Source organism: Nerophis ophidion, linkage group LG24 (genome assembly GCF_033978795.1).
Source record: "Nerophis ophidion isolate RoL-2023_Sa linkage group LG24, RoL_Noph_v1.0, whole genome shotgun sequence".
Classification (NCBI taxonomy): Eukaryota; Metazoa; Chordata; class Actinopteri; order Syngnathiformes; family Syngnathidae; genus Nerophis; species Nerophis ophidion.
In genome coordinates, this window is record NC_084634.1 from 11,877,077 (window position 1) to 11,899,217 (window position 22,141).

A 22,141-nucleotide genomic window follows, 5' to 3' on the forward strand; every position below is an offset into this window, starting at 1 on the left:
AGGCTCGGGTTCTTTCTGTGTGGAGTTTGCATGTTCTCCCTGTGAATGCGTGGGTTCCCTCAGGGTACTCCGGCTTCCTCCCACTTCCAAAGACATGCACCTGGGGATAGGTTGATTGGCAACACTAAAAAAAAATTGGCCCTAGTGTGTGAATGTGAATGTTGTCTGTCTATCTGTGTTAGCCCTGCGATGAGGGGGCGACTTGTCCAGGGTGTACCCCGCCTTCCACCTGATTGTAGCTGAGATAGGCGCCAGCGACCCCAAAACGGAATAAGCGGTAGGAAATGGATGGATGGATGGATTTATTTAGACAAATTTTAGATCTATTTGTATGTCACATTTTTATATTTATACATTTTATTTGTATACATTTTCAAGTCTCAAAAATATGTTTACAAATACGCATTTATACAAATTATTTATTTGTATATCACATTTGTATTTATATATTTATTAATACATGCATATGTATTAATATCATATTTATATGTATAGGTTGATGTGAGACAATACTACTTCTTTTAAGGAAACTTGGCCCAAAAAAAAAATCTAAATTTCTGTTATTTTTTTTGACAAAATGAGGTGCTGAGTGCACATTTTTCATATTGGCCATGCATACATAAGCTTCAAGACCTTAGCAGTTTTAAGTCAACATAAAGGTTCATTACCAAAGCGAGTGAGTTAGTGGGGGTTAAAAAAAATGCAAGCATGCGATAATGTGCAAAACTGATTTTTATTCCGAAGAAAACTGAAAAGATTGTTTCTTGGTTAACAGTGCCAGACAGGAAGGTCTCTACCTGCCTCAGCGGTGTCAGTGCCAAGGTTTTCCTCTACCTGCCTCAAGAAAGGTGGCGCCTAGAGAGCGAGGCCGTCACCGCCGTGGGAGGCAGGAGTCGCCTGTCCGAAGAAGATCGCACGTGAAGCTTCTGAGCCTCCAGAAGTCACGCCTTTTCATTCTTCCGCTTTGCTTTTCGCAGACCTTGTTAAAGCCACGAGCAACGGACAAGTGCAAGTGACCCAATCGCAAGGCTGCAAACACACTTTATTGCTTAAAAATCCATCTTGACGCTCACGGCAGCTGACTAGTCTTGGGTGTTGTTTACATTTTCGAAAATGAAAGCATGCCGATTTAAAACCCCCAAACATGTTGTTTTCCCCCCTAATTCTAACAGAACAGACTACATTAACCATATTAATTAAATTAAATAACGCATTCAAAAATAAGAAACATATACCCCAAGAAATAGTCATAATTATTGCAGCGATACAGAACATGCAAAATAACAACATGCATGTGTTGTATATAATAATCCAACTTCGGTAAAAACAATTTTTATTTTTTTATTTTGAGTTTATTAAGCGACACACTTTGTCAAATTATAGTATTTTTTGTTGTTGGTGGTGTTATGAGGTAAATGCAGTGAATGCTGACCAAAAGAGGTTTTAGCATTTATTTAAAAGTATTTCCTAAAGAAATAATAATAACAATATTAATTAACAATTTTCTGTCTAAAGGAATATTTTTGATTACACGTTTTTTTCAAATTGGATTTGAAGTTGAAATAAATACTTATTTTTGGAATAAAATGTACAGAAAGTTGTGTCTTCTGACCCCAATTTTTTTTTCAAACATTTATTATTACTTTTTAAAACACGAGAGGGGGGTGGGGGATCTTACATAAAACCAAGACATAAATAATAGGTTTTCATCCTTGATTTTAAGTGACGCTGCATAAAAATAAAAGTGATATCAAAAACATTTCTACAACTTGACAAACATTGATTTTTTTTCGACGTTTGTCAAATTATACAACTTTTTGGGTGTTGAAATGTAGTGAGTGAAAAAGTGTTTTTTTACATTACATATAAATGTTACCTTTTAAAAACAACATGCTTGTATTGTAATGCTAATGCTTGTGATCACTTGGAGCCTTGTGATGAGTAATTGAGGCCTCAGTGAGTGTGTGGCACACTCACTAGCTGCATTGACACAGTGGTGCTGTGTCATAATGATCACCCATCTGTCAGATTATATAAGTGTCTGAATTTGACCTGTAAATCCAATATTTTTTGGAATAAAATGTACTGAATGTTGTGTCTTCTGACCAACATTTTTTTTAAAAACATTTATTATTACTTTTTAAAACACGTGGGTGGGGGTCTCTTACATAAAACCAAGACATAAAAAATAGGTTTTCAACCTTGATTTTAAGTGACGCTGCATAAAATTAAATGTGATAATAAAAACTATTCTACAACTTGACAAACATTGATTTTTTTTTCGACGTTTGTCAAATTATAGAACTTTTTTAGTGTTGAAATGTAGTGAGTGAAAAAGTGTTTTTTTACATTATATATAAATCTTACCTTTTAAAAACAATATGCTTGTATTGTAATGCTGATGCTTGTGATCACTTGGAGCCTTGTGATGAGTAATTGAGGCCTCAGTGAGTGTGTGGCACACTCACTACCTGCATTGACACAGTGACAATGTGTCATAATGATCACCCATCTGTTAGATTATAAAAGTCATTGAATTTGACCTGCAAACAGAATTATTTAGAACATATAGTTGCTATACTTTGTTTTTTTTCCACAAACAATTGCGAGGAAAGTTAAACGCGACATGCAAACTCCATTCCTTCACACTTTTTTTAGCACAAGCGATCACAAGGAAGCGCGTCCTGATAAACACAGCAGTATCGGTCACATGATACTTACCTGAAGTGACATGCACTTTATGAAGTTTTTGAATCTTAAATGTATGCTAACTCATCCTATGTTAGCATGCTGCCAAGTGATGCCGGCATTTTAGCCTTTTTTTGTTTGTTGACACCTACAAATCAAGGATTTTGATACTTGGCACCATCTTAACTTCTCCTATATAAGCATGCTAACATCCATTAGCTAGCATTTTTAGCTTATCGTGTTAATTTAAACCTAAAAAAATCATTTTGTTTTGATACATCACCCCATCTTGTACGTATGCTAACTCATACTATGTTAGCATGCCAACTTGTTATGCTAGCATTTCAGCTATTTTGTATTTTTAAACACACGCACGCATGGATTTAGATACTTGGCACCATCCTAGGAGTATGTCAACGTATATGTTGGCATGCTAATGTTTGTATGCTAAAAATTTTTTTGTAGCATTTCAGCTATTTTGTATGTTTACACGCACGGAATTCGGTACTTGGCACCATCTTAGGAGAATGTCAACGTATATGTCAGCATGCTAATGTTCGTGTGCTAACGTTAGCATGCTAAATATTTTTTTTGGTGGCATTTCAGCTATTTTGAATGTTTACACTCACGCACGGATTTCGGTACTTGGCACCATCTTAGCAGTATGTCAACGTATATGTCGGCAAGCTAATGTTCGTGTGCTAACGTTAGCATGCTAAACATTTTTTGGTAACATTTCAGCTATTTTGTATGTTTACACACACGCACGGATTTCGGTACTTGGCAAACTCTTAGGAGTATGTCAACGTATATGTTGGCATGATAATGTTCGTATGCAAACGTTAGCATGCTAAAATTTCATGGTAGCATTTTAGCTAATGTTCGTTTAAAACTAAAAGAAATCCTGGTTTTTGGTACTCAGCCCCATCATGTAAATGGGTTATACTTGTAAAGCGATTTTCTACTTTAAAAAACGCTTTGACACTGCAACGCAAGGCGCCAACCATGACCCAACCATCAGGAGCAAGGGCGAAGTGTCTTGTTCAAGGACCCAACGGACGTGACCAGGATGGTAGAAGCTGGGGATCGAACGAGGAACCCTCAGGTTGCTGGCACGGCCACTCTTGTGCCCTTGTAAGTATTCCAACTCATACCATGTTTTCATGATATGCTATCAGTTTAGCTAACTGCATGTTTACACCTACACACTGTGGATTTTGATACTTGACACCATCTTAGGAGAATGTCTACGTAAACGTTTGCATACGAACATTAACATGCTAAAATTTTATGGTAGCTTTTTAGCTAATGTTCCTTTAAAACTAAAAATAAAATCATGTTTTTTGATACTCTGCCCTATCTTGTAAGTATGCCAACTCATGCCATATTTTCATGATAATATATCATGCTAGCATTTTAGCTAACTGTGCATGTTTACACCTACACACTGTGGATTTTAATACTTGACACCATCTTAGGAGAATGTCTACGTAAATGCTGGCATGTTAATGTTCGTATGCTAACGTTAGCATGCTAAAATTTGATGGTAGCATTTTAGCTAATGTTCCTTTAAAACTAAAAATAAAATCATGTTTTTTGATACTCTGCCCTATCTTGTAAGTATGCCAACTCATACCATATTTTCATGCTAACATGATATGCTATCATTTTAGCTAATTGTGCATGTTTACACCTACACACTGTGGATTTTGATACTTGACACCATCTTAGGAGAATGTCTACGTAAATGTTGGCATGTTAATGTTCGTATGCTAACGTTAGCATGCTAAAATTTTATGGTAGCATTTTAGCTAATGTTCGTTTAAAACCAAAAATAAAATCACGTTTTTCGATACTCTGCCCTATCTTGTAAGTATGCCAACTCATACCATGTTTTGATGCTAACATATTATGCTAGCATTTGAGCTAACTGTGTATGTTTACACCTACACACCGTGGATTTTGATACTTGACACCATCTAAGGAAAATGTCAACGTAAATGTTAGCATGTTAATGTTTGTAAGCTAATGTTTTATTGAATCATTTTAGTTAATGTTCATTTAAATCTAAAAACATGTTTTTGACACTCGGCCACATCTCATAAGTATGCTAACTAATACCATGTTTTCATGCCAGCATTTTAGCTAATTATGCATGTTTACACCTACACACCATGGATTTTAATACTTGACACCATCTAAGGAAATTGTTAGCATGTTAAAATGCATATGCTAATGTTAGCATGCAAACATTTTATGGCAGCATTTTAGCAAAATGTGCATGTTTACACCTATGCACTGTGGATTTTAATACTTGACACTAAGGAAAATGTTAATATTCGTATGCTAATGTTAGCATGCTAACATTTTATGGCAGCATTTTAGCTAACTGTGCATGTTTACACCTACACACAGTGGATTTTAATACTTGACATCATCTAAGGAAAATGTTAGCATGTTAATATTCATATGCTAATGTTAACATGATAACATTTTATGGCAGCATTTTAGCTAACTGTGCATGTTTACACCTACACAACATGGATTTTAATACTTGAAACCATCTAAGGAAAATTTTAATATTCGTATGCTAATGTTAGCATGCTAAAATTTTATGACAGCATTTTAGCTAAGTGTGCATGTTTACACCTACGCACTGTGGATTTTAATACTTGACACCATCTAAGGAAAATGTTAGAATGTTAATATTCGAATGCAAACATTAGCATGCTAAAATGTTGATGGCAGCATTTCAGCTAAATGTGCATGTTTACATCGACGCACTGTGGATTTTCATACTTGACACCATCTAAGGAAAATGTTAATATTCGTATGCTAATGTTAGCATGCTAACATTTTATGGCAGCATTTTAGCTAACTGTGCATGTTTACACCTACACACCGTGGATTTTAATACTTGAGAGCATCTAAGGAAAATGTCAACATAATGTTAGCATGTTAATATTCGTATGCTAACGTTAGCATGCTAAAATTTTATGGCAGCATTTTAGCTAAATGTGCATGTATCCACCTACACACCACATTCTGGAACCCGCGGCTCGGTTCCGCCGGCGTCACCACGGGCATGCGCAAAACAGTGCCGGTGTTTTACCGAAATCTGTTACCCATCGGAATTTGTATCTCCAGGGGGCGATGTTCCCATGGCGTTTGTGTGATAGTTAAAGATAGATAGATAGATAGATAGTACTTTATTGATTCCTTCAGGAGAGTTCCTTCAGGAAAATTAAAATTCCAGCAGCAGTGTACAGAGTTGAGATCAATTAAAAAAAAAAGTAAAAAGTAAATAATGGGTGTTTAAATGGAAACAAAATAGATAAATATTACAAACAGAATAAAAACAATGGGAATAACAATATAACAGTAAAATAAGAATATAACAAGACAACGTAGGCAGTAGTGACCATGTTATGAAAACGTAAGGCAAGGCCAAAGAGGAGAACGCTTGCGTAAATGGCGTAAACTATCCTTAATGCTGCAACGTCAGTTGACAGAATTTCAGCATTAATAAATGACAAATATTCTTGAAATCAATGACTTACTTTCATTATAGTATGAGTCCATTGTATCAGCTGTTGATTCTCTCTCACACACATATATTTTCCAATATAGAAAAGTGACGTTTCAGCATTACGGATAGTTTACGCCATTTACGCAAGCGTTCTTCTTCTCCTCTTTGGCCTTGCCGTTTAACCATCACACAAACGCCACAGGAACATCGCCCCCTGGAGTTACAAATTCAGATGGGTAAAAGATGTCGGTACAACACCGGAAAAGCACAAGCGGAAACAAGGGTAAAGCTCATCCGACGCTTTATTAAAAACTGACTAAAGCGCAAGAAAAAGTAAACAAAAAGTCATCAAGTCTTCGTGCCAACAAAAATAGTTGCTTGTGACGAGACGAACTCGCTTGGAAGTTTATATTTACACGAGTACCTTGAAAGGCGTTGATGTCCATGACGCCCCGACAAGACACTTTATCCACCCGTCAATGTGTTACTTTTTCCCCATGATGAAGCTCGGAACCTCGGCGTCGTCCTCGGCTTCTTTCTCCTCCTCCTCCTCCTCCTCGCTGCTCGACGAGCTGCTCTTGGCCTCCTCTTGGTCGCCTTTGGAGTCCAGCTTGGCTTTCTTCGCCATCATCTTCTTCAGCTTGAGTTTTTCGCGCTTCTTCCGCCGCTTGGCCGTCCTCTCCTCGGCGTCGGTTCGGTTCTGCTCCACCTTGTCCAGATAAGCTTGTTCTTTGTTGTAGCGGGAGGACATTTTGTCCAAGAAGTCTTGCCTTTGGTACTCCCGGCGCCGCAGGTGGCGGTAGACGTGGAACTCGCCGCTGCCGGCGCCGGCGCTGGAGCCCATCACGTCCCGGACGAACTCCGGGGGAGCCCGCGGGGTCCATTGTTTGTGTCGGTCGGGGATGGGGGCGGGTTTGTCGGGGTTCCGCATGAGCCTGTCCAACTTTAGACGTTGTGCTTCGGCGAGGGTTCTAGCGATGACCAAAGGCTGGCCGCCTTTCCCTCCCGCATTTGGAGCTCTGTTGTCCTTGTGTTCGTTCGCCGCCATCTTGCCTTCCCTTCCCGTCCTCGCTCGCTCAGAGCAGGAATGACCACGCCCCCCTACTCCACGGAGGTCATTTGATTGGTCCCTTCTTCTTCTTCACCTTTTCTTGCAGATTTCTAATGTAGTGCGCCACTTTTCCCCCCATTGGTCGCTGGGGGAAAACGAATGTCTATATCAGAACTGGACATTTGAAACAAGAAGCACCTGCGCTCTATGCAGATGAATCAATTTAATGTTTTTTATTGTCCATCCCATCCATTTTTTACCGCTTATTCCCTTTGAGGTCGCGGGGGGCGCTGGTGCCTATCTCAGCTACAATCGGGCGGAAGGCGAAGTACACCCTGGACAAGTCGCCACCTCATCGCAGCAGACCTGGACATAAAAGTTAAAGTACCAATGATTGTCACACACATACTAGATGTGGCGAAATTATTCTTTGCATTTGACCCATCACCCTGGATCACACTCCTGGTTGGTGAGGGAAAATATTTGCCAACCTTGAGTCGGGGGTGTGGTTAAGAGGGGAGGAGTATATTTCCAGCTAGTATTTACCAAGTCAAGTATTTCATGTACAGTTGTGATCAAAATTATTCAACCCCCACACAATTTTGTTGTTTTAGCAAGTTGGACCTTTATTCTGTATTTTGTTTATAGTCATATCAAATAAAGATGCATTAAATAGACAAATGCAACTTGAATTACAACATTATATTTTGTAACATACCAAACAGTGTCATTTCTCTTAATATCTCCTTGACAAAATTGTTCAACCCCTTGAAGATCATAAACTCTTAAGAACAGAATTTGAATAAGGTCTTTTCAATCAGGTGTTGAAAACACCTGTAGATGTGATTAGAACCATAACGAGCAACAATTAAACTGATTGAAAAAGACTGCGATGCTCAGCTTCTTGTAGATGGTCAATGGTGTATTTGCAACATGGTGAAGTTCAGGGAGTAGTCAAAGAAGTCAAGAGACGAGGTCATTTCTCTTCATAAGAAAGGATATGGATATAAGAAAATAGCAAAGACATTACACATTCCAAGAGACACAGTTGGGAGCATAATTCGCAAGTTTAAAGCTAAAGGCACAGTGGAAACACTACCTGGGCGTGGTAGAAAGAGGATGCTGAGTGCAACTGCTGTCCGGTATTTGAAACGTACAGTGGTGAAAAACCCCCGGGTAACAGCTGAGGAACTACAACAGGACATTGCAGAGGGGGGAACGCAGGTTTCGTCCCAGACAATAAGGCGCGCACTACGAGATGAAGGCCTCCAAGCCAGAACTCCCAGGCGCACCCCACTTCTGACTACCAGGCACAAGAAAAATAGGCTCCAGTATGCCAAAAATCATCTGGACAAACCCCAAAGGTTTTGGGAAACTGTTCTATGGAGTGATGAGACAAAACTGGAACTCTTTGGGCCTATGAATCAACGTTATGCCTGGAGGAAAAAAAATTAAGCTTACAAAGAGAAGAACACCTTGCCTACTGTTAAGCATGGTGGGGTGTCAATCATGCTCTGGGGCTGTTTCTCTGCCTCAGGTACCGGGAATCTCCAGCGCGTTCAAGGCATTATGAATTCTATTTCCTAGCAGGATATATTAGCTGCAAATGTCATGAAGTCAGTGACGAAGCTGAGGCTTGGGAGACGTTGGACCTTCCAACAGGACAACGATCCCAAGCGTACCTCCAAATCAACATCAGAGTGGTTGCAGAAGAAGGGCTGGAAGACTCTGGAGTGGCCTTCACAGTCGCCAGACCTAAATCCTATAGAAAACCTGTAGTGGGACTTGAAGAAGGCAGTTGCAGCACGCAAGCCCAAGAATATGAATGAACTAGAGGCCTTTGCCCAAGAGGAATGGGCTAAAATACCTGTAGATGGTTGCAAGAAGCTTATGTATCACGTTTGAAGGATGTCATTACTGCCAAAGGGTGTTCTACTAAGTACTAAAGATGCATGTAACTGGGGGGTTGAATCATTTTGTCAATGAGATATTAAGAAAAATGTCCTTTTTTGGTATTTTGTAAAATATAGTGTTGGAATTTAAGTTGCATTTGTCTATTTGACACATCTTTTTTTGATATGACTATAAACAAAATACGGAATAAATGTCCAACTTGCTAAAACACCAAAATTGTGTGGGGGTTGAATAATTTTGATCACAACTGTATATAGGTATATCTACATCCTGAAGATATGCAAACAAAACTGTGTTTAGTTAATTGATACTTCAAACTTGCATAAATAAATCTTAAGGAAAATAAACAGTGGTTCTCAAATGGGGGTACTTGAAGGTATGCCAAGGGGTACGTGAGATTTTTTAAAAATATTCTAACATTAGCAACAATTCAAAAATCCTTCATAAATATATTTATTGAATAATACTTCAACAAAATATGAATGCAAGTTCATGAACAACAATGCAATATTCAGTGTTGACAGCTAGATTTTTTTGTGGACATGTTCCGTAAATATTGAAGTTAAAGATTTATTTTTTGTGAAGAAATGTTTAGAATTAAGTTGACAAATCCAGATGGATCTCTATTACAATCCCCAAAGAGGGCCCTTTAAAGTTGATGATTACTTCTATGTGTAGAAATCTTTATTTATAATGGAATCACTTGTTTATTTTTAAAAAATTTTTTAGTTATTTTTATATATTATTTTTCCAAATAGTTCAAGAAAGACCACTACAAATGAGCCATATTTTGAACCGTTATACAATTTAATAAATCAGAAACTGATGACATAGTGCTGTATTTTACTTCTTTATCTCTTTTTTTCAACCAAAAATGCTTTGCTCTGATTAGGGGGTACTTAAATTTAAAAAATGTTCACAGGGGGTACATCATTGAAAAAAGGTTGAGAACCACTGAGCTAAGTCACAGCAGCTCAGACGAGGCACCAAGCAGTGGGGTGGGGAGCGTTTTCACAGAGAGTCCGAAATATGGGTGTCAGGGACAGACGTGAAAGGAGATTTTCACAACAAAGTTCTAAAGCTTTGTTAAATATCATATGCTAAGATGCTACCATAACATTTTAGCATACAAACATTAGCATGTCAACATATACGTTGACATTCTTCTAAGATGGTGTCAAGTAGCAAAATCTGTGGTGTAGGTGTAAACATGCACAGTTAGCTAAAATGCTAGCATAACATGTTAGCATGAAAACATGGTATGAGTTAACATACTTACAAGTTAAGGCACAGTATCAAAAACATGATTTTTTTTTAGCTTTAAAGGAACATTAGCTAATATGCTACATAAAAATTTAAGCATGCTAACATTAGCATTTTAACATTAGCATGCCAACATATACGTTGACATTCTTCTAAGATGGTGTCAAGAATCAAAATTCACGGTGTGTAGGTGTAAACATGCGCAAATAGCCAAAATGCTAGCATAACATGTTAGTATGAAAACATGGTATTAGTTAGCATACTTACAAGACGGGGCCAAGTATCATAAACCATGTTATTGTAGATTTAAATGAACATTAACTAAAATGCTACCATAACATTTTAGCATACAAACATTAGCATGCCAACATATACGTTGATATTCTCCTAAGATGGTGTCAAGTATCAAAATCCGTAGTGTAGGTGTAAACATGCGCAGTAAGCTAAAATGCTAGCATAATATGTTAGCATGAAAACATGGTATGAGTTAACATACTTACAAGATAGGGCAGAGTATCAAAAAACATGATTTTTTTTAGCATTAAAAGAACATTAGCTAAAATGCTACCATAAAATTTTAGCATCCTAATGTTAGCATTTTAACATTTGCATGCCAACATATACGTTGACATTCTCCTAAGATGTAAACATGCAGTTAACCAAAATGCTAGCATAACATGTTAGTAGGAAAACATGGTATTAGTTAGCATACTTACAAGTATCATAAACCATGTTATTTTAGATTTAAATGAACATTAACTAAAATGCTACCATAACATTTTAGCATACAAACATTAGCATGCCAACATATACATTGACATTCTCCTAAGATGGTGTTAGCGTAAGGCCCCCCCCCCCTTACGACATTTTTGCAAAAAAAAGTTTTCCAAAAATCTGCATTTTCTGCCATTTTCGGGTTTTGTCTGCACTCCTGAAGAGGTTTTGAGACATTTCCTGCAACTATAGCACCAGTATTGTGCGGCTGAAGCACGTTCGTTTTTTGGAATTTTTGCGTAAGGCCACCCCCTTATGACATTTTCGTGTTGAAAAGTTTTCCAAAAATATGCATTTTCTGCCATTTTCAGGTTTTGTCGGCACACATGAAGAGGTTTTGAGACATTTCCTACAACTATAAAAACAGTATTGTGCTGCTGAAGCAAGTTGGTTTTTTGGAATTTTTGCGTAAGGCCCCCCCCCCCCCTTACGACATTTTCGAGAAAAAAAGTTTTCCAAAAATATGCATTTTCTGCCATTTTCAGGTTTTGTCGGCACTCCTGATGAGATTGAGACATTTCCTACAACTATAGAACCAGTATTGTGCTGCTGAAGCAAGTTCGTTTTTTGGAATTTTTGCGTATCAAAAACATGATTTTTGCATTATACTATCAAAAGTCTTACGACCTTTTCGAAAAAAAATAGCTTTTTAAAAATATGTATTTTCTGCCATTTTCAGGTTTTGTCGGCACTCCTGAAGAGGTTTTAAGACATTTCCTACAACTATAGTACCAGTATTGTGCTGCTGAAGCAAGTTCATTTTTTGGAATTTTTGTGTAAGCCCCCCCCACCTTACGACATTTTCGAGAGAAAAAAAGTTTTCCAAAAATATGCATTTTCTGCCATTTTCGGGTTTTGTCGGCACTCCTGAAGAGGTTTTGAGACATTTCCTACAACTATAAAAACAGTATTGTGCTGCAGAAGCAAGTTCGTTTTTTGGAATTTTTGCGTAAGGTCCCCCCTTACGACATTTTCGCGAATTTAATTTTTACAAACATATGCAATTCTTGCCATTTTCGGGTTTTGTCGGCACTCCTGAAGAGGTTTTGAGACATCTCCTACAACTATAGCAAGAGTATTGTGCGGCTGAAGCAAGTTCGTTTTTGGGAATTTTTGCGTAAGGCCCCCGCCCCCTTACGACATTTTCGAGAAAAAAAGTTTTCCAAAAATAAGCATTTTCTGCCATTTTCAGGTTTTGTCGGGACTCCTGAAGAGGTTTTGAGACATTTCCTACAACTATAGCAACAGTATTGTGTGGCTGAAGCAAGTTCGTTTTTTGGGATTTTTGCGTAAGGCCCCCCCCTTACGACATTTTCGAGAAAAAAAGTTTTCCAACAAATGCATTTTCTGCCATTTTCGGGTTTTGTCTGCACTCCCGAGGAGGTTTTGAGACATTTCCTACAACTATAGAACAAGTATTGTGCTGCTGAACCAAGTTGATTTTTTGGAATTTTTGTGTAAGACCCCCCCCCCCCTTTACGACATTTTCGAGAAAAAAAGTTTTCCAAAAATAAGCATTTTCTGCCATTTTCAGGTTTTGTCGGGACTCCTGAAGAGGTTTTGAGACATTTCCTACAACTATAGCAACAGTATTGTGTGGCTGAAGCAAGTTCGTTTTTTGGGATTTTTGCATAAGGCCCCCCCTTACGACATTTTTGAGAAAAAAATATTTTCCAAAAATATGCATTTTCTGTCATTTTCGGGTTTTGTCGGCACTCCTGAAGCGGTTTTGAGACATTTCCTACAACTATAGCAACAGTATTGTGCTGCTGAAGCAAGTTCGTTTTTTGGAAATTTTGCGTAAGGCCTCCCCCTTAAGACATTTTCGCGAAATAAAGCTTTCCAAAAGTATGCATTTTCTGCCATCTTCGGCACTCTTGAAGAGGTTTTGAGACATTTCCTACAACTATAGCACCAGTATTGTGCTGCTGAAGCAAGTTCGTTTTTTGGAATTTTTGCGTAAGGCCCCCCCCTTACGACATTTTCGCGAATTTCATTTTTACAAACATATGCAATTCTTGCCATTTTCGGGTTTTGTCGGCACTCCTGAAGAGGTTTTGAGACATTTCCTACAACTATAGCACCAGTATTGGGCTGCTGAAGCAAGTTCGTTTTTTAGAATTTTTGCGTAAGGCCCCCCCCCCTTACAACATTTTCGCAAAATTTTTTTTCCCAAAAATATGCAATTTCTCCCATTTTCGGGTTTTGTCGGCACTCCTGAAGAGGTTTTGAGACATTTCCTACAAATATAGCAACAGTATTGTGCGGTTGAAGCAAGTTTGTTTTTTTGGAATTTTTTTTGCAAGATTCCCCCCTTACGACATTTTCGAGAAAAAAAGTTTCCCAAAAATATGCATTTTCTGCCATTTTCGGGTTTTGCACTCCTGAAGAGGTTTTGAGACATTTCCTACAACTATAGTACCAGTATTGCGCGGGTGAAGCAAGTTGGTTTTTGCGATTTTTTGTGTAAGGCAATCCCCCCCCCCCTTACGACATTTCAGCGAAAAAAAGTTTTCGAAAAATATGCATTTTATGCCATTTGCGGGTTCTGTCGGGACTCCTGATGACGTTTTGAGACATCTCCTACCAGTATTGTGCTAATGAAATAAATCCGTTTTTTAAAAATTTGAATACCTTTTTTTAGCAAATTTTTTTCCCCAAAAATATGCATTTTCTGCAATTTTCGGATTCTGTCGAGACTCCTGATGACGTTTCGAGACATATCCTACAATGCAGTACCTGTATTGTGCTGCTGAAGTAAATACATTTTTTGGAATTTTTGTAAAATTACGACATTTTAAGCAAATAAAGTTTTTAAAAAATATGCATTTTCTGCCATTTTCGGGTTCTGTCGGGATTCCGTTTTTAGAAATTTCCGAAAACTACAGCAGCAGTATTGTGCTAATGAAGAAAATCCATTTGTAAAAAATTTTAATACCTTTTTTTACCGAATTATTCCCAACAAAAATAGGCATTTTCTGCCATTTTCGGATTCTGTCGGGACTCCTGATGATGTTTTGAGACATCTCCTACAGCTACAGCACCAGTATTGTGCTGCTGAATTAAATATATATTTTTGAATATTTGCATAAGGGTCCCCCCTTACGACATTTTAGCGAAATAAAGTTTTTCAAAAATATGCATTTTCTGCCATTTTCGGGTTCTGTCGGGACTCCTGATGACCTTTTGAGGCATTTCCTACAAGTACAGCACCAGTATTGTGTTTCTGAAGCAAATCCGTTTTTTCAATTTGTTGAACTTTTTTTTAGCGAATTTTTTCCCCCAAAATATATGCATTTACTGCAATATTCAGGTTATGACGGGACTCCTGACGACATTTTGAGACATATCCTAGAACTACAGCACCAAAATTGTGCTAATGAAGCAAATCCGTTTTTTAAAAATTTGAATACCTTTTTTTAGCGAATTTTTTTTCCCAAATAAATGCAATTTCTGCCATTTTCGGGTTCTGTCGGGACTCCTGATGATTTTTTGAGACATCTCCTACAGCTACAGCACCAGTATTGTGCTGCTGAAGCAAATCCGTTTTTTGGAATTTATGCATAAGGGTCCCCCCATACGACATTTTAGCGAAATAAAGTTTTTCAAAAATATGCATTTTCTGCCATTTTCGGGTTCTGTCGGGACTCCTGATGACGTTTTGAGACACCTCCTACAACTACAACACCAGTATTGTGCTCCTGAAGCAAATCCGTTTTTTGGAATTCTTGCATAAGGGTCCCCCCTTACGACATTTTAGCGAAATAAAGTTTTTCAAAAATGTACATTTTCCGCCTTTTTCGGGTTCTACAAGGGCTCCTGATGACGTTTTGAGACATCTCCTACAACTACAGCACCAGTATTGTGTTTCTGAAGCAAATCCGTTTTCTCAATTTGTTAAACTTTTTTTTTGCGAATTATTTCCCCCCCAAAATATGCAATATTCTGGTTCTGTCGGGGCTCCTGGCGACATTTTGAGACATATCCTACAGCTGCAGCACCTGTATTGTGCTGCTGAACTAAATACATTTTTTTGAATTTTTGCATAAGGGTCCCCCCCCTCACGACATTTTAGCGGAAAAAAGTTTTTCAAAAATATGCATTTTCTGCCATTTTCGGGTTCTGTCGGGACTCCAGATGACGTTTTGAGACATCTCCTACAACTACAGCACCAGTATTGTACTAATGAAGCGAATCCGTTTTTTAAAAATTTTAATACCTTTTTTTAGCAAATATTTTCCCCCAAAAATATGCATTTTCCGCCATTTTCGGGTTCTGTCAGGACTCCTGATGACGTTTTGAGACATCTCCTACAGCTACAGCATCAATATTGTGCTGCTGAAGCGAATCCGTTTTTTGAAATTTTTGCATAAGGTTCCCCCCTTACGTCATTTTAGCGAAATAAAGTTTTTTAAAAATATGCATTTTCTGCAATTTTCGGGTTCTGTCGGGACTCCTGATGATATTTTGAGACATCTCCTACAACTAAAGCACCAGTATTGTGTTTCTGAAGCAAATCCGTTTTTTCAATTTATTAAACTTTTTTTTAGCGAATTTTTACCACCCAAAAAATATGCATTTTCTGCAATATTCGGGTTCTGTCATGACTCCTGGCGACATTTTTAGACATATCCTACAGCTGCAGCACCTGTATTGTGCTGCTGAAGTAAATACATTTTTTTTGAATATTTGCATAAGGGTCCCCCCTTACGACATTTTAGCGAAATAAAGTTTTTTAAAAATATGCATTTTCTGCCATTTTCGGGTTCTGTCGAGACTCCTGATGACCTTTTGAGACATTTCCTACAAGTACAGCACCAGTATTGTGTTTCTGAAGCAAATCTCTTTTTTCAATTTGTTGAACTTTTTTTTAGCGAATTTTTTCCCCCAAAAATATGCATTTTCTGCAATATTCGGGTTCTGTTGGGACTCCTGATGACATTTTGAGACATATCCTACAGCTGCAGCACCTGTATTGTGTTTCTGAAGCAAATCCGTTTTTTTTTTATTTTTGCATAAAAGTTTTTCAAAAATATGCATTTTCTGCCATTTTCGGGTTCTGTCGGGACTCCTGATGATGTCTTGAGACATCTCCTACAACTAAAGCACCAGTATAGTGTTTCTGAAGCAAATCCGTTTTTTCAATTTGTTAAACTTTTTTTTAGCGAATTTCCCCCCCCCAAAAATATGCATTTTCTGCAATATTCGGGTTCTGTCATGACTCCTGGCGACATTTTTAGACATATCCTACAGCTGCAGCACCTGTATTGTGCTGCTGAAGTAAATACATTTTTTTGAATATTTGCATAAGGGTTCCCCCCTTACGACATTTTAGCGAAAAAAAGTTTTTCTAAAATATGCATTTTCTGCCATTTTCAGGTTCTGTCGTGACCCCTGATGACGTTTTGAGACATCTCCTACAACTACAGCACCAGTATTATGCCAATGAAGCAAATCCGTATTTAAAAAATTTTAATACCTTTTTTTAGCAATTTTTTTTTCCAAAAATATGCATTTTCTGCCATTTTCGGGTTCTGTCGGGACTCCTGATGACCTTTTGAGACATTTCTTACAACTACAACACCAGTACTGTGCTGCTGAAGCAAATCCGTTTTTTGGAATTTTTGCATAAGGGTCCACCCTTACGACACTTCAGCAAAATAAAGTTTTTCAAAAATATGCATTTTCTGCCATTTTTAGGTTCTGTCGAGACTCCTGATGACGTTTTGAGACATCTCCTACAACTATAGCACCAGTATTGTGCTAATGAAGCAAATCCGTTTTTTCAATTTGTTAAACTTTTTTTTAGCAAATTTTTTCCCCCCCAAAATATGCATTTTCTGCAACATTCTGGTTCTGTCGGGACTCCTGGCGACATTTTGAGACATATCCTACAGCTGCAGCACCTGTATTGTGCTGCTGAAGTAAATACATTTTTTTGAATTTTTGCATAAGGGTCCCCCCTTACGACATTTTAGCGAAAAAAAGTTTTTTTTCAAAAATGTGCATTTTCTGCCGTTTTCGGGTTCTGTCGGGACTCCTGACGACATTTTGAGACATCTCCTACAACTACAGCACCAATATTGTGCTAATGAAGCAAAACTGTTTTTAAAAAATCTTAATAACTTTTTTTAGCGAATTTTTTTCCCCCAAAATATGCATTTTCTGCCATTTTCAGGTCCTGTTGGTACTCCTGACGACATTTTGAGACATCTCCTACAACTACAGCACCAGTATTGTGCTAATGAAGTAAATCCGTTCTTTAAAAATTTGAATACCTTTTTTTAGCAAATTTTTTTCCCCAAAAATATGCATTTTCTGCAATTTTTGGATTCTGTCGAGACTCCTGATGATGTTTCGAGACATATCCTACGATGCAGTACCTGTATTGTGCTGCTGAAGTAAATACATTTTTTGGAATTTTTGTAAAATTACGACATTTTAGCCAAATAACGTTTTTAAAAAATATGCATTTTCTGCCATTTTCGAGTTCTGTCGGGATTCCTGATGACGTTTTTAGAAATTTCCGAAAACTACAGCAGCAGTATTGTGCTAATGAAGAAAATCCGTTTTTAAAAAATTTTAATACCTTTTTTTACCGAATTATTCCCAACAAAAATAGGCATTTTCTGCCATTTTCGGATTCTGTCGGGACTCCTGATGATGTTTTGAGACATCTCCTACAGCTACAGCACCAGTATTGTGCTGCTGAAGTAAATATTTTTTTTTGAATATTTGCATAAGGGTCCCCCTTACGACATTTTAGCGAAATAAAGTTGTTCAAAAATAAGCATTTTCTGCCATTTTCGGGTTCTGTCGGGACTCCTGCTGCCGTTTTGAGACATCTCCTACAACTACAGCACCAGTATTGTGCTAATGAAGCAAATTCGTTTTTTAAAAATTAGAATACCTTTTTTTAGCTAATTTTTCCCCCCCAAAATATGCATTTTCTGCCATTTTCGGATTCTGTCGGGACTCCTGATGACGTTTTAAGACATTTCCTACAACTACAACAACAGCATTGTGCTGCTGAAGCAAATCCGTTTTTTGGAATTTTTGCATAAGGTTCCCCCCTTACGTCATTTTAGCGAAATAAAGTTTTTTTAAAATATGCATTTTCTGCCATTTTCGGGTTCTGTCGGGACTCCTGATGATGTTTTGAGACATCTCCTACAACTAAAGCACCAGTATTGTGTTTCTGAAGCAAATCCGTTTTTTGAATTTGTTAAACTTTTTTTTAGCGAATTTTTACCCCCCCAAAAATATGCATTTTCTGCCATATTCGGGTTCTGTCATGACTCCTGGCGACATTTTTAGACATATCCTACAGCTGCAGCACCTGTATTGTGCTGCTGAAGTAAATACATTTTTTTGAATATTTGCATAAGGGTCCCCCCTTACGACATTTTAGCGAAATAAAGTTTTTTAAAAATATGCATTTTCTGCCATTTTCGGGTTCTGTCGGGACTCCTGATGACCTTTTGAGACATTTCCTACAAGTACAGCACCAGTATTGTGTTTCTGAAGCAAATCTCTTTTTTCAATTTGTTGAACTTTTTTTTAGCAAATTTTTCCCCCCAAAAAATATGCATTTTCTGCAATATTCGGGTTCTGTCGGGACTCCTGATGACATTTTGAGACATATCCTACAGCTGCAGCACCTGTATTGTGTTTCTGAAGCAAATCCGTTTTTTTTTAATTTTTGCATAAGGGTCCCCCTTATGACATTTTAGCGAAAAAAAGTTTTTCAAAAATATGCATTTTCTGCCATTTTCGGGTTCTGTCGGGACTCCTGATGATGTTTTGAGACATGTCCTACAACTAAAGCACCAGTATTATGTTTCTGAAGCAAATCCGTTTTTTCAATTTGTTAAACTTTTTTTTAGCGAATTTTCACCCCCCCAAAAATATGCATTTTCTGCGATATTCGGGTTCTGTCATGACTCCTGGCGACATTTTTAGACATATCCTACAGCTGCAGCACCTGTATTGTGCTGCTGAAGTAAATACATTTTTTTGAATATTTGCATAAGGGTCCCCCCTTACGACATTTTAGCGAAAAAAAGTTTTTCAAAAATATGCATTTTCTGCCATTTTCGGGTTCTGTCGGGATTCCTGATGACGTTTTGAGACATCTCCTACAACTACAGCACCAGTATTGTGCTAATGAAGCAAATTCGTTTTTTAAAACTTAGAATACATTTTTTTAGCGAATTTTTCCCCCCAAAAAATATGCATTTTCTGCCATTTTCGGGTTCTGTCGGGACTCCTGATGACGTTTAAAGAAATATCCTACAACTACAGCACCAGCATTGTGCTGCTGAAGCAAATCCGTTTTTTTACAAATTTTAATACCTTTTTTTAGCGATTTTTTTTCCCCAAATATATGCAATTTCTGCCATTTTCGGGTTCTGTCGGGACTCCTGATGACTTTTTGAGACATCTCCTACAGCTACAGCACCAGTATTGTGCTGCTTAAGCAAATCCGTTTTTTGGAATTTTTGCATAAGGGTCCCCCCTTACGACATTTTAACGAAATAAAGTTTTTCAAAAATATGCATTTTCTGCCATTTTCGGGTTCTGTCGGGACTCCTGATGACGTTTTGAGACACCTCCTACAACTACAACACCAGTATTGTGCTCCTGAAGCAAATCCGTTTTTTGGATTTTTTGCATAAGGGTCCCTCCCCCCTTACGACATTTTAGCGAAATAAAGTTTTTCAAAAATGTACTTTTTCCGCCTTTTTCGGGTTCTACCGGGACTCCTGATGACGTTTTGAGACATCTCCGACAACTACAGCACCAGTATTGTGTTTCTGAAGAAAATCCGTTTTCTCAATTTGTTAAACTTTTTTTTAGCGAATTATTTCCCCCCCAAAAATATGCAATATTCTGGTTCTGTCGGGGCTCCTGAAGACATTTTGAGACATATCCTACAGCTGCAGCACCCGTATTGTGCTGCTGAACTAAATACATTTTTTTGAATTTTTGCATAAGGGTCCCCCCTTACAACATTTTAGCGAAATAAAGTTTTTCATAAATATGCATTTTCCGCCATTTTCAGGTTCTGTCGGGACTCCTGATGACGTTTTGAGACATCTCCTACAACTACAGCACCAGAATTGTGCTAATGAAGCAAATCCGTTTTTTTTTTATTTTAACACCTTTTTTTAGCACATTTTTTTCCCCAAAAATATGCATTTTCCGCCATTTTTGGGTTCTGTCAATATTGTGCTGCTGAAGCGGATCCGTTTTTTGGAATTTTTGCATAAGGGTCCCCCCTTACGACATTTTAGCGAAATAACGTTTTTCAAAAATATGCATTTTCTGCCATTTTCGGGTTCTGTCGGGACTCCTGATGACATTTTGAGAGACCTCCTACAACTACAACACCAGTATTGTGCTCCTGAAGCAAATCCGTTTTTTGGAATTTTTGCATAAGGGTCCCCCCTTACGACATTTTAGCGAAATAAAGTTTTTTTTAAATATGCATTTTCTGCCATTTTCGGGTTCTGTCGGGACTCCTGATGACGTTTTGAGACAACTCCTACAACTACAGCACCAGTATTGTGTTTCTGAAGCAAACCCGTTTTTTCAATTTGTTAAACTTTTTTTTAGCAAATTTTTCCCCCAAAAATATGCATTTTCTGCAATATTCGGGTTCTGTCGGGACTCCTGACAACATTTTGAGACATATCTTACAGCTGCAGCACCTGTATTGTGCTGCTGTTGTAAATACATTTTTTTGAATTTTTGCAATTTTTACGACATTTTAGCGCAAAAATGTTTTTCAAAAATATGCATTTTCTGCCATTTTCGGGTTTTGTCGGGACTCCTGATGACGTTTTGAGACATCTCCTAGAACTACAGCACCAGAATTGTGCTAATGAAGCAAATCCGTTTTTCAAAAATTTTAATACCTTTTTATAGCGAATTTTTTTCCCCAAAAATATACATTTTCTGCCATTTTCGGGTTCTGTCGGGACTCCTGATGACATTTTGAGACATCTCCTACAACTACAGCACCAGTATTGTGCTAATAAAGCAAATCCGTTTTTTACAAATTTTAATACCTTTTTTTTAGCGAATTTTTTTCCCAAATATATGCAATTTCTGCCATTTTCGGGTTCTGTTCGGACTCCTGATGACGTTTTGAGACACCTCCTACAACTACAACACCAGTATTGTTCTCCTGAAGCTAATCCATTTTTTGGAATTTTTGCATAAGGGTCCCCCCTTACGACATTTGAGCGAAATAAAGTTTTTAAAAAATGTACATTTTCCGCCTTTTTCGGGTTCTGTCGGGACTCCTGATGACCTTTTGAGACATTTCCTACAAGTACAGCACCAGTATTGTGTTTCTGAAGCAAACCCTTTTTTTCAATTCGTTAAACTTTTTTTTAGCAAATTTTTCCCCCAAAAATATGCATTTTCTGCAATATTCGGGTTCTGTCGGGACTCCTGACAACATTTTGAGACATATCTTACAGCTGCAGCACCTGTATTGTGCTGCTGTTGTAAATACATTTTTTTGAATTTTTGCAATTTTTACGACATTTTAGCGAAAAAATGTTTTTCAAAAATATGTATTTTCTGCCATTTTCGGGTTTTGTCGGGACTCCTGATGACGTTTTGAGACATCTCCTAGAACTACAGCACCAGAATTGTGCTAATGAAGCAAATCCGTTTTTCTAAAATTTTAATACCTTTTTATAGCGAATTTTTTTCCCCCAAAATATGCATTTTCTGCCATTTTCGGGTTTTGTCGGGACTCCTGATGACATTTTGAGACATCTCCTACAACTACAGCACCAGTATTGTGCTAATGAAGCAAATCCGTTTTTTACAAATTTTTGCATAAGGCTCCCCCCTTACGACATTTTAGCGAAATAAAGTTTTTCAAAAATATGCATTTTCTGCCA

General features: G+C 37.6%; 1 protein-coding gene and 1 non-coding gene across 2 annotated transcripts; both read right to left on the reverse strand.

Annotated features, from left to right (window-relative positions):
* Nucleotides 1–714: 714 nt before the first annotated feature.
* On the reverse strand, nucleotides 715–7,404 carry LOC133542041 (PRKR-interacting protein 1 homolog). The gene is made up of 2 exons (XM_061885849.1): nucleotides 6,642–7,404; nucleotides 715–2,471 (listed from the first exon to the last, which is right to left on the reverse strand). The coding sequence occupies exon 1, from the start codon at nucleotides 7,263–7,265 to the stop codon at nucleotides 6,702–6,704; it is 564 nt and encodes a 187-aa protein (XP_061741833.1). The 5' UTR covers nucleotides 7,266–7,404; the 3' UTR covers nucleotides 715–2,471; nucleotides 6,642–6,701.
* Nucleotides 758–1,038, reverse strand: LOC133542628 (small Cajal body-specific RNA 13). Its single transcript, XR_009804201.1, has one exon. It is a non-coding gene; the product is annotated as a small Cajal body-specific RNA 13 (non-coding RNA).
* Nucleotides 7,405–22,141: the final 14,737 nt, after the last annotated feature.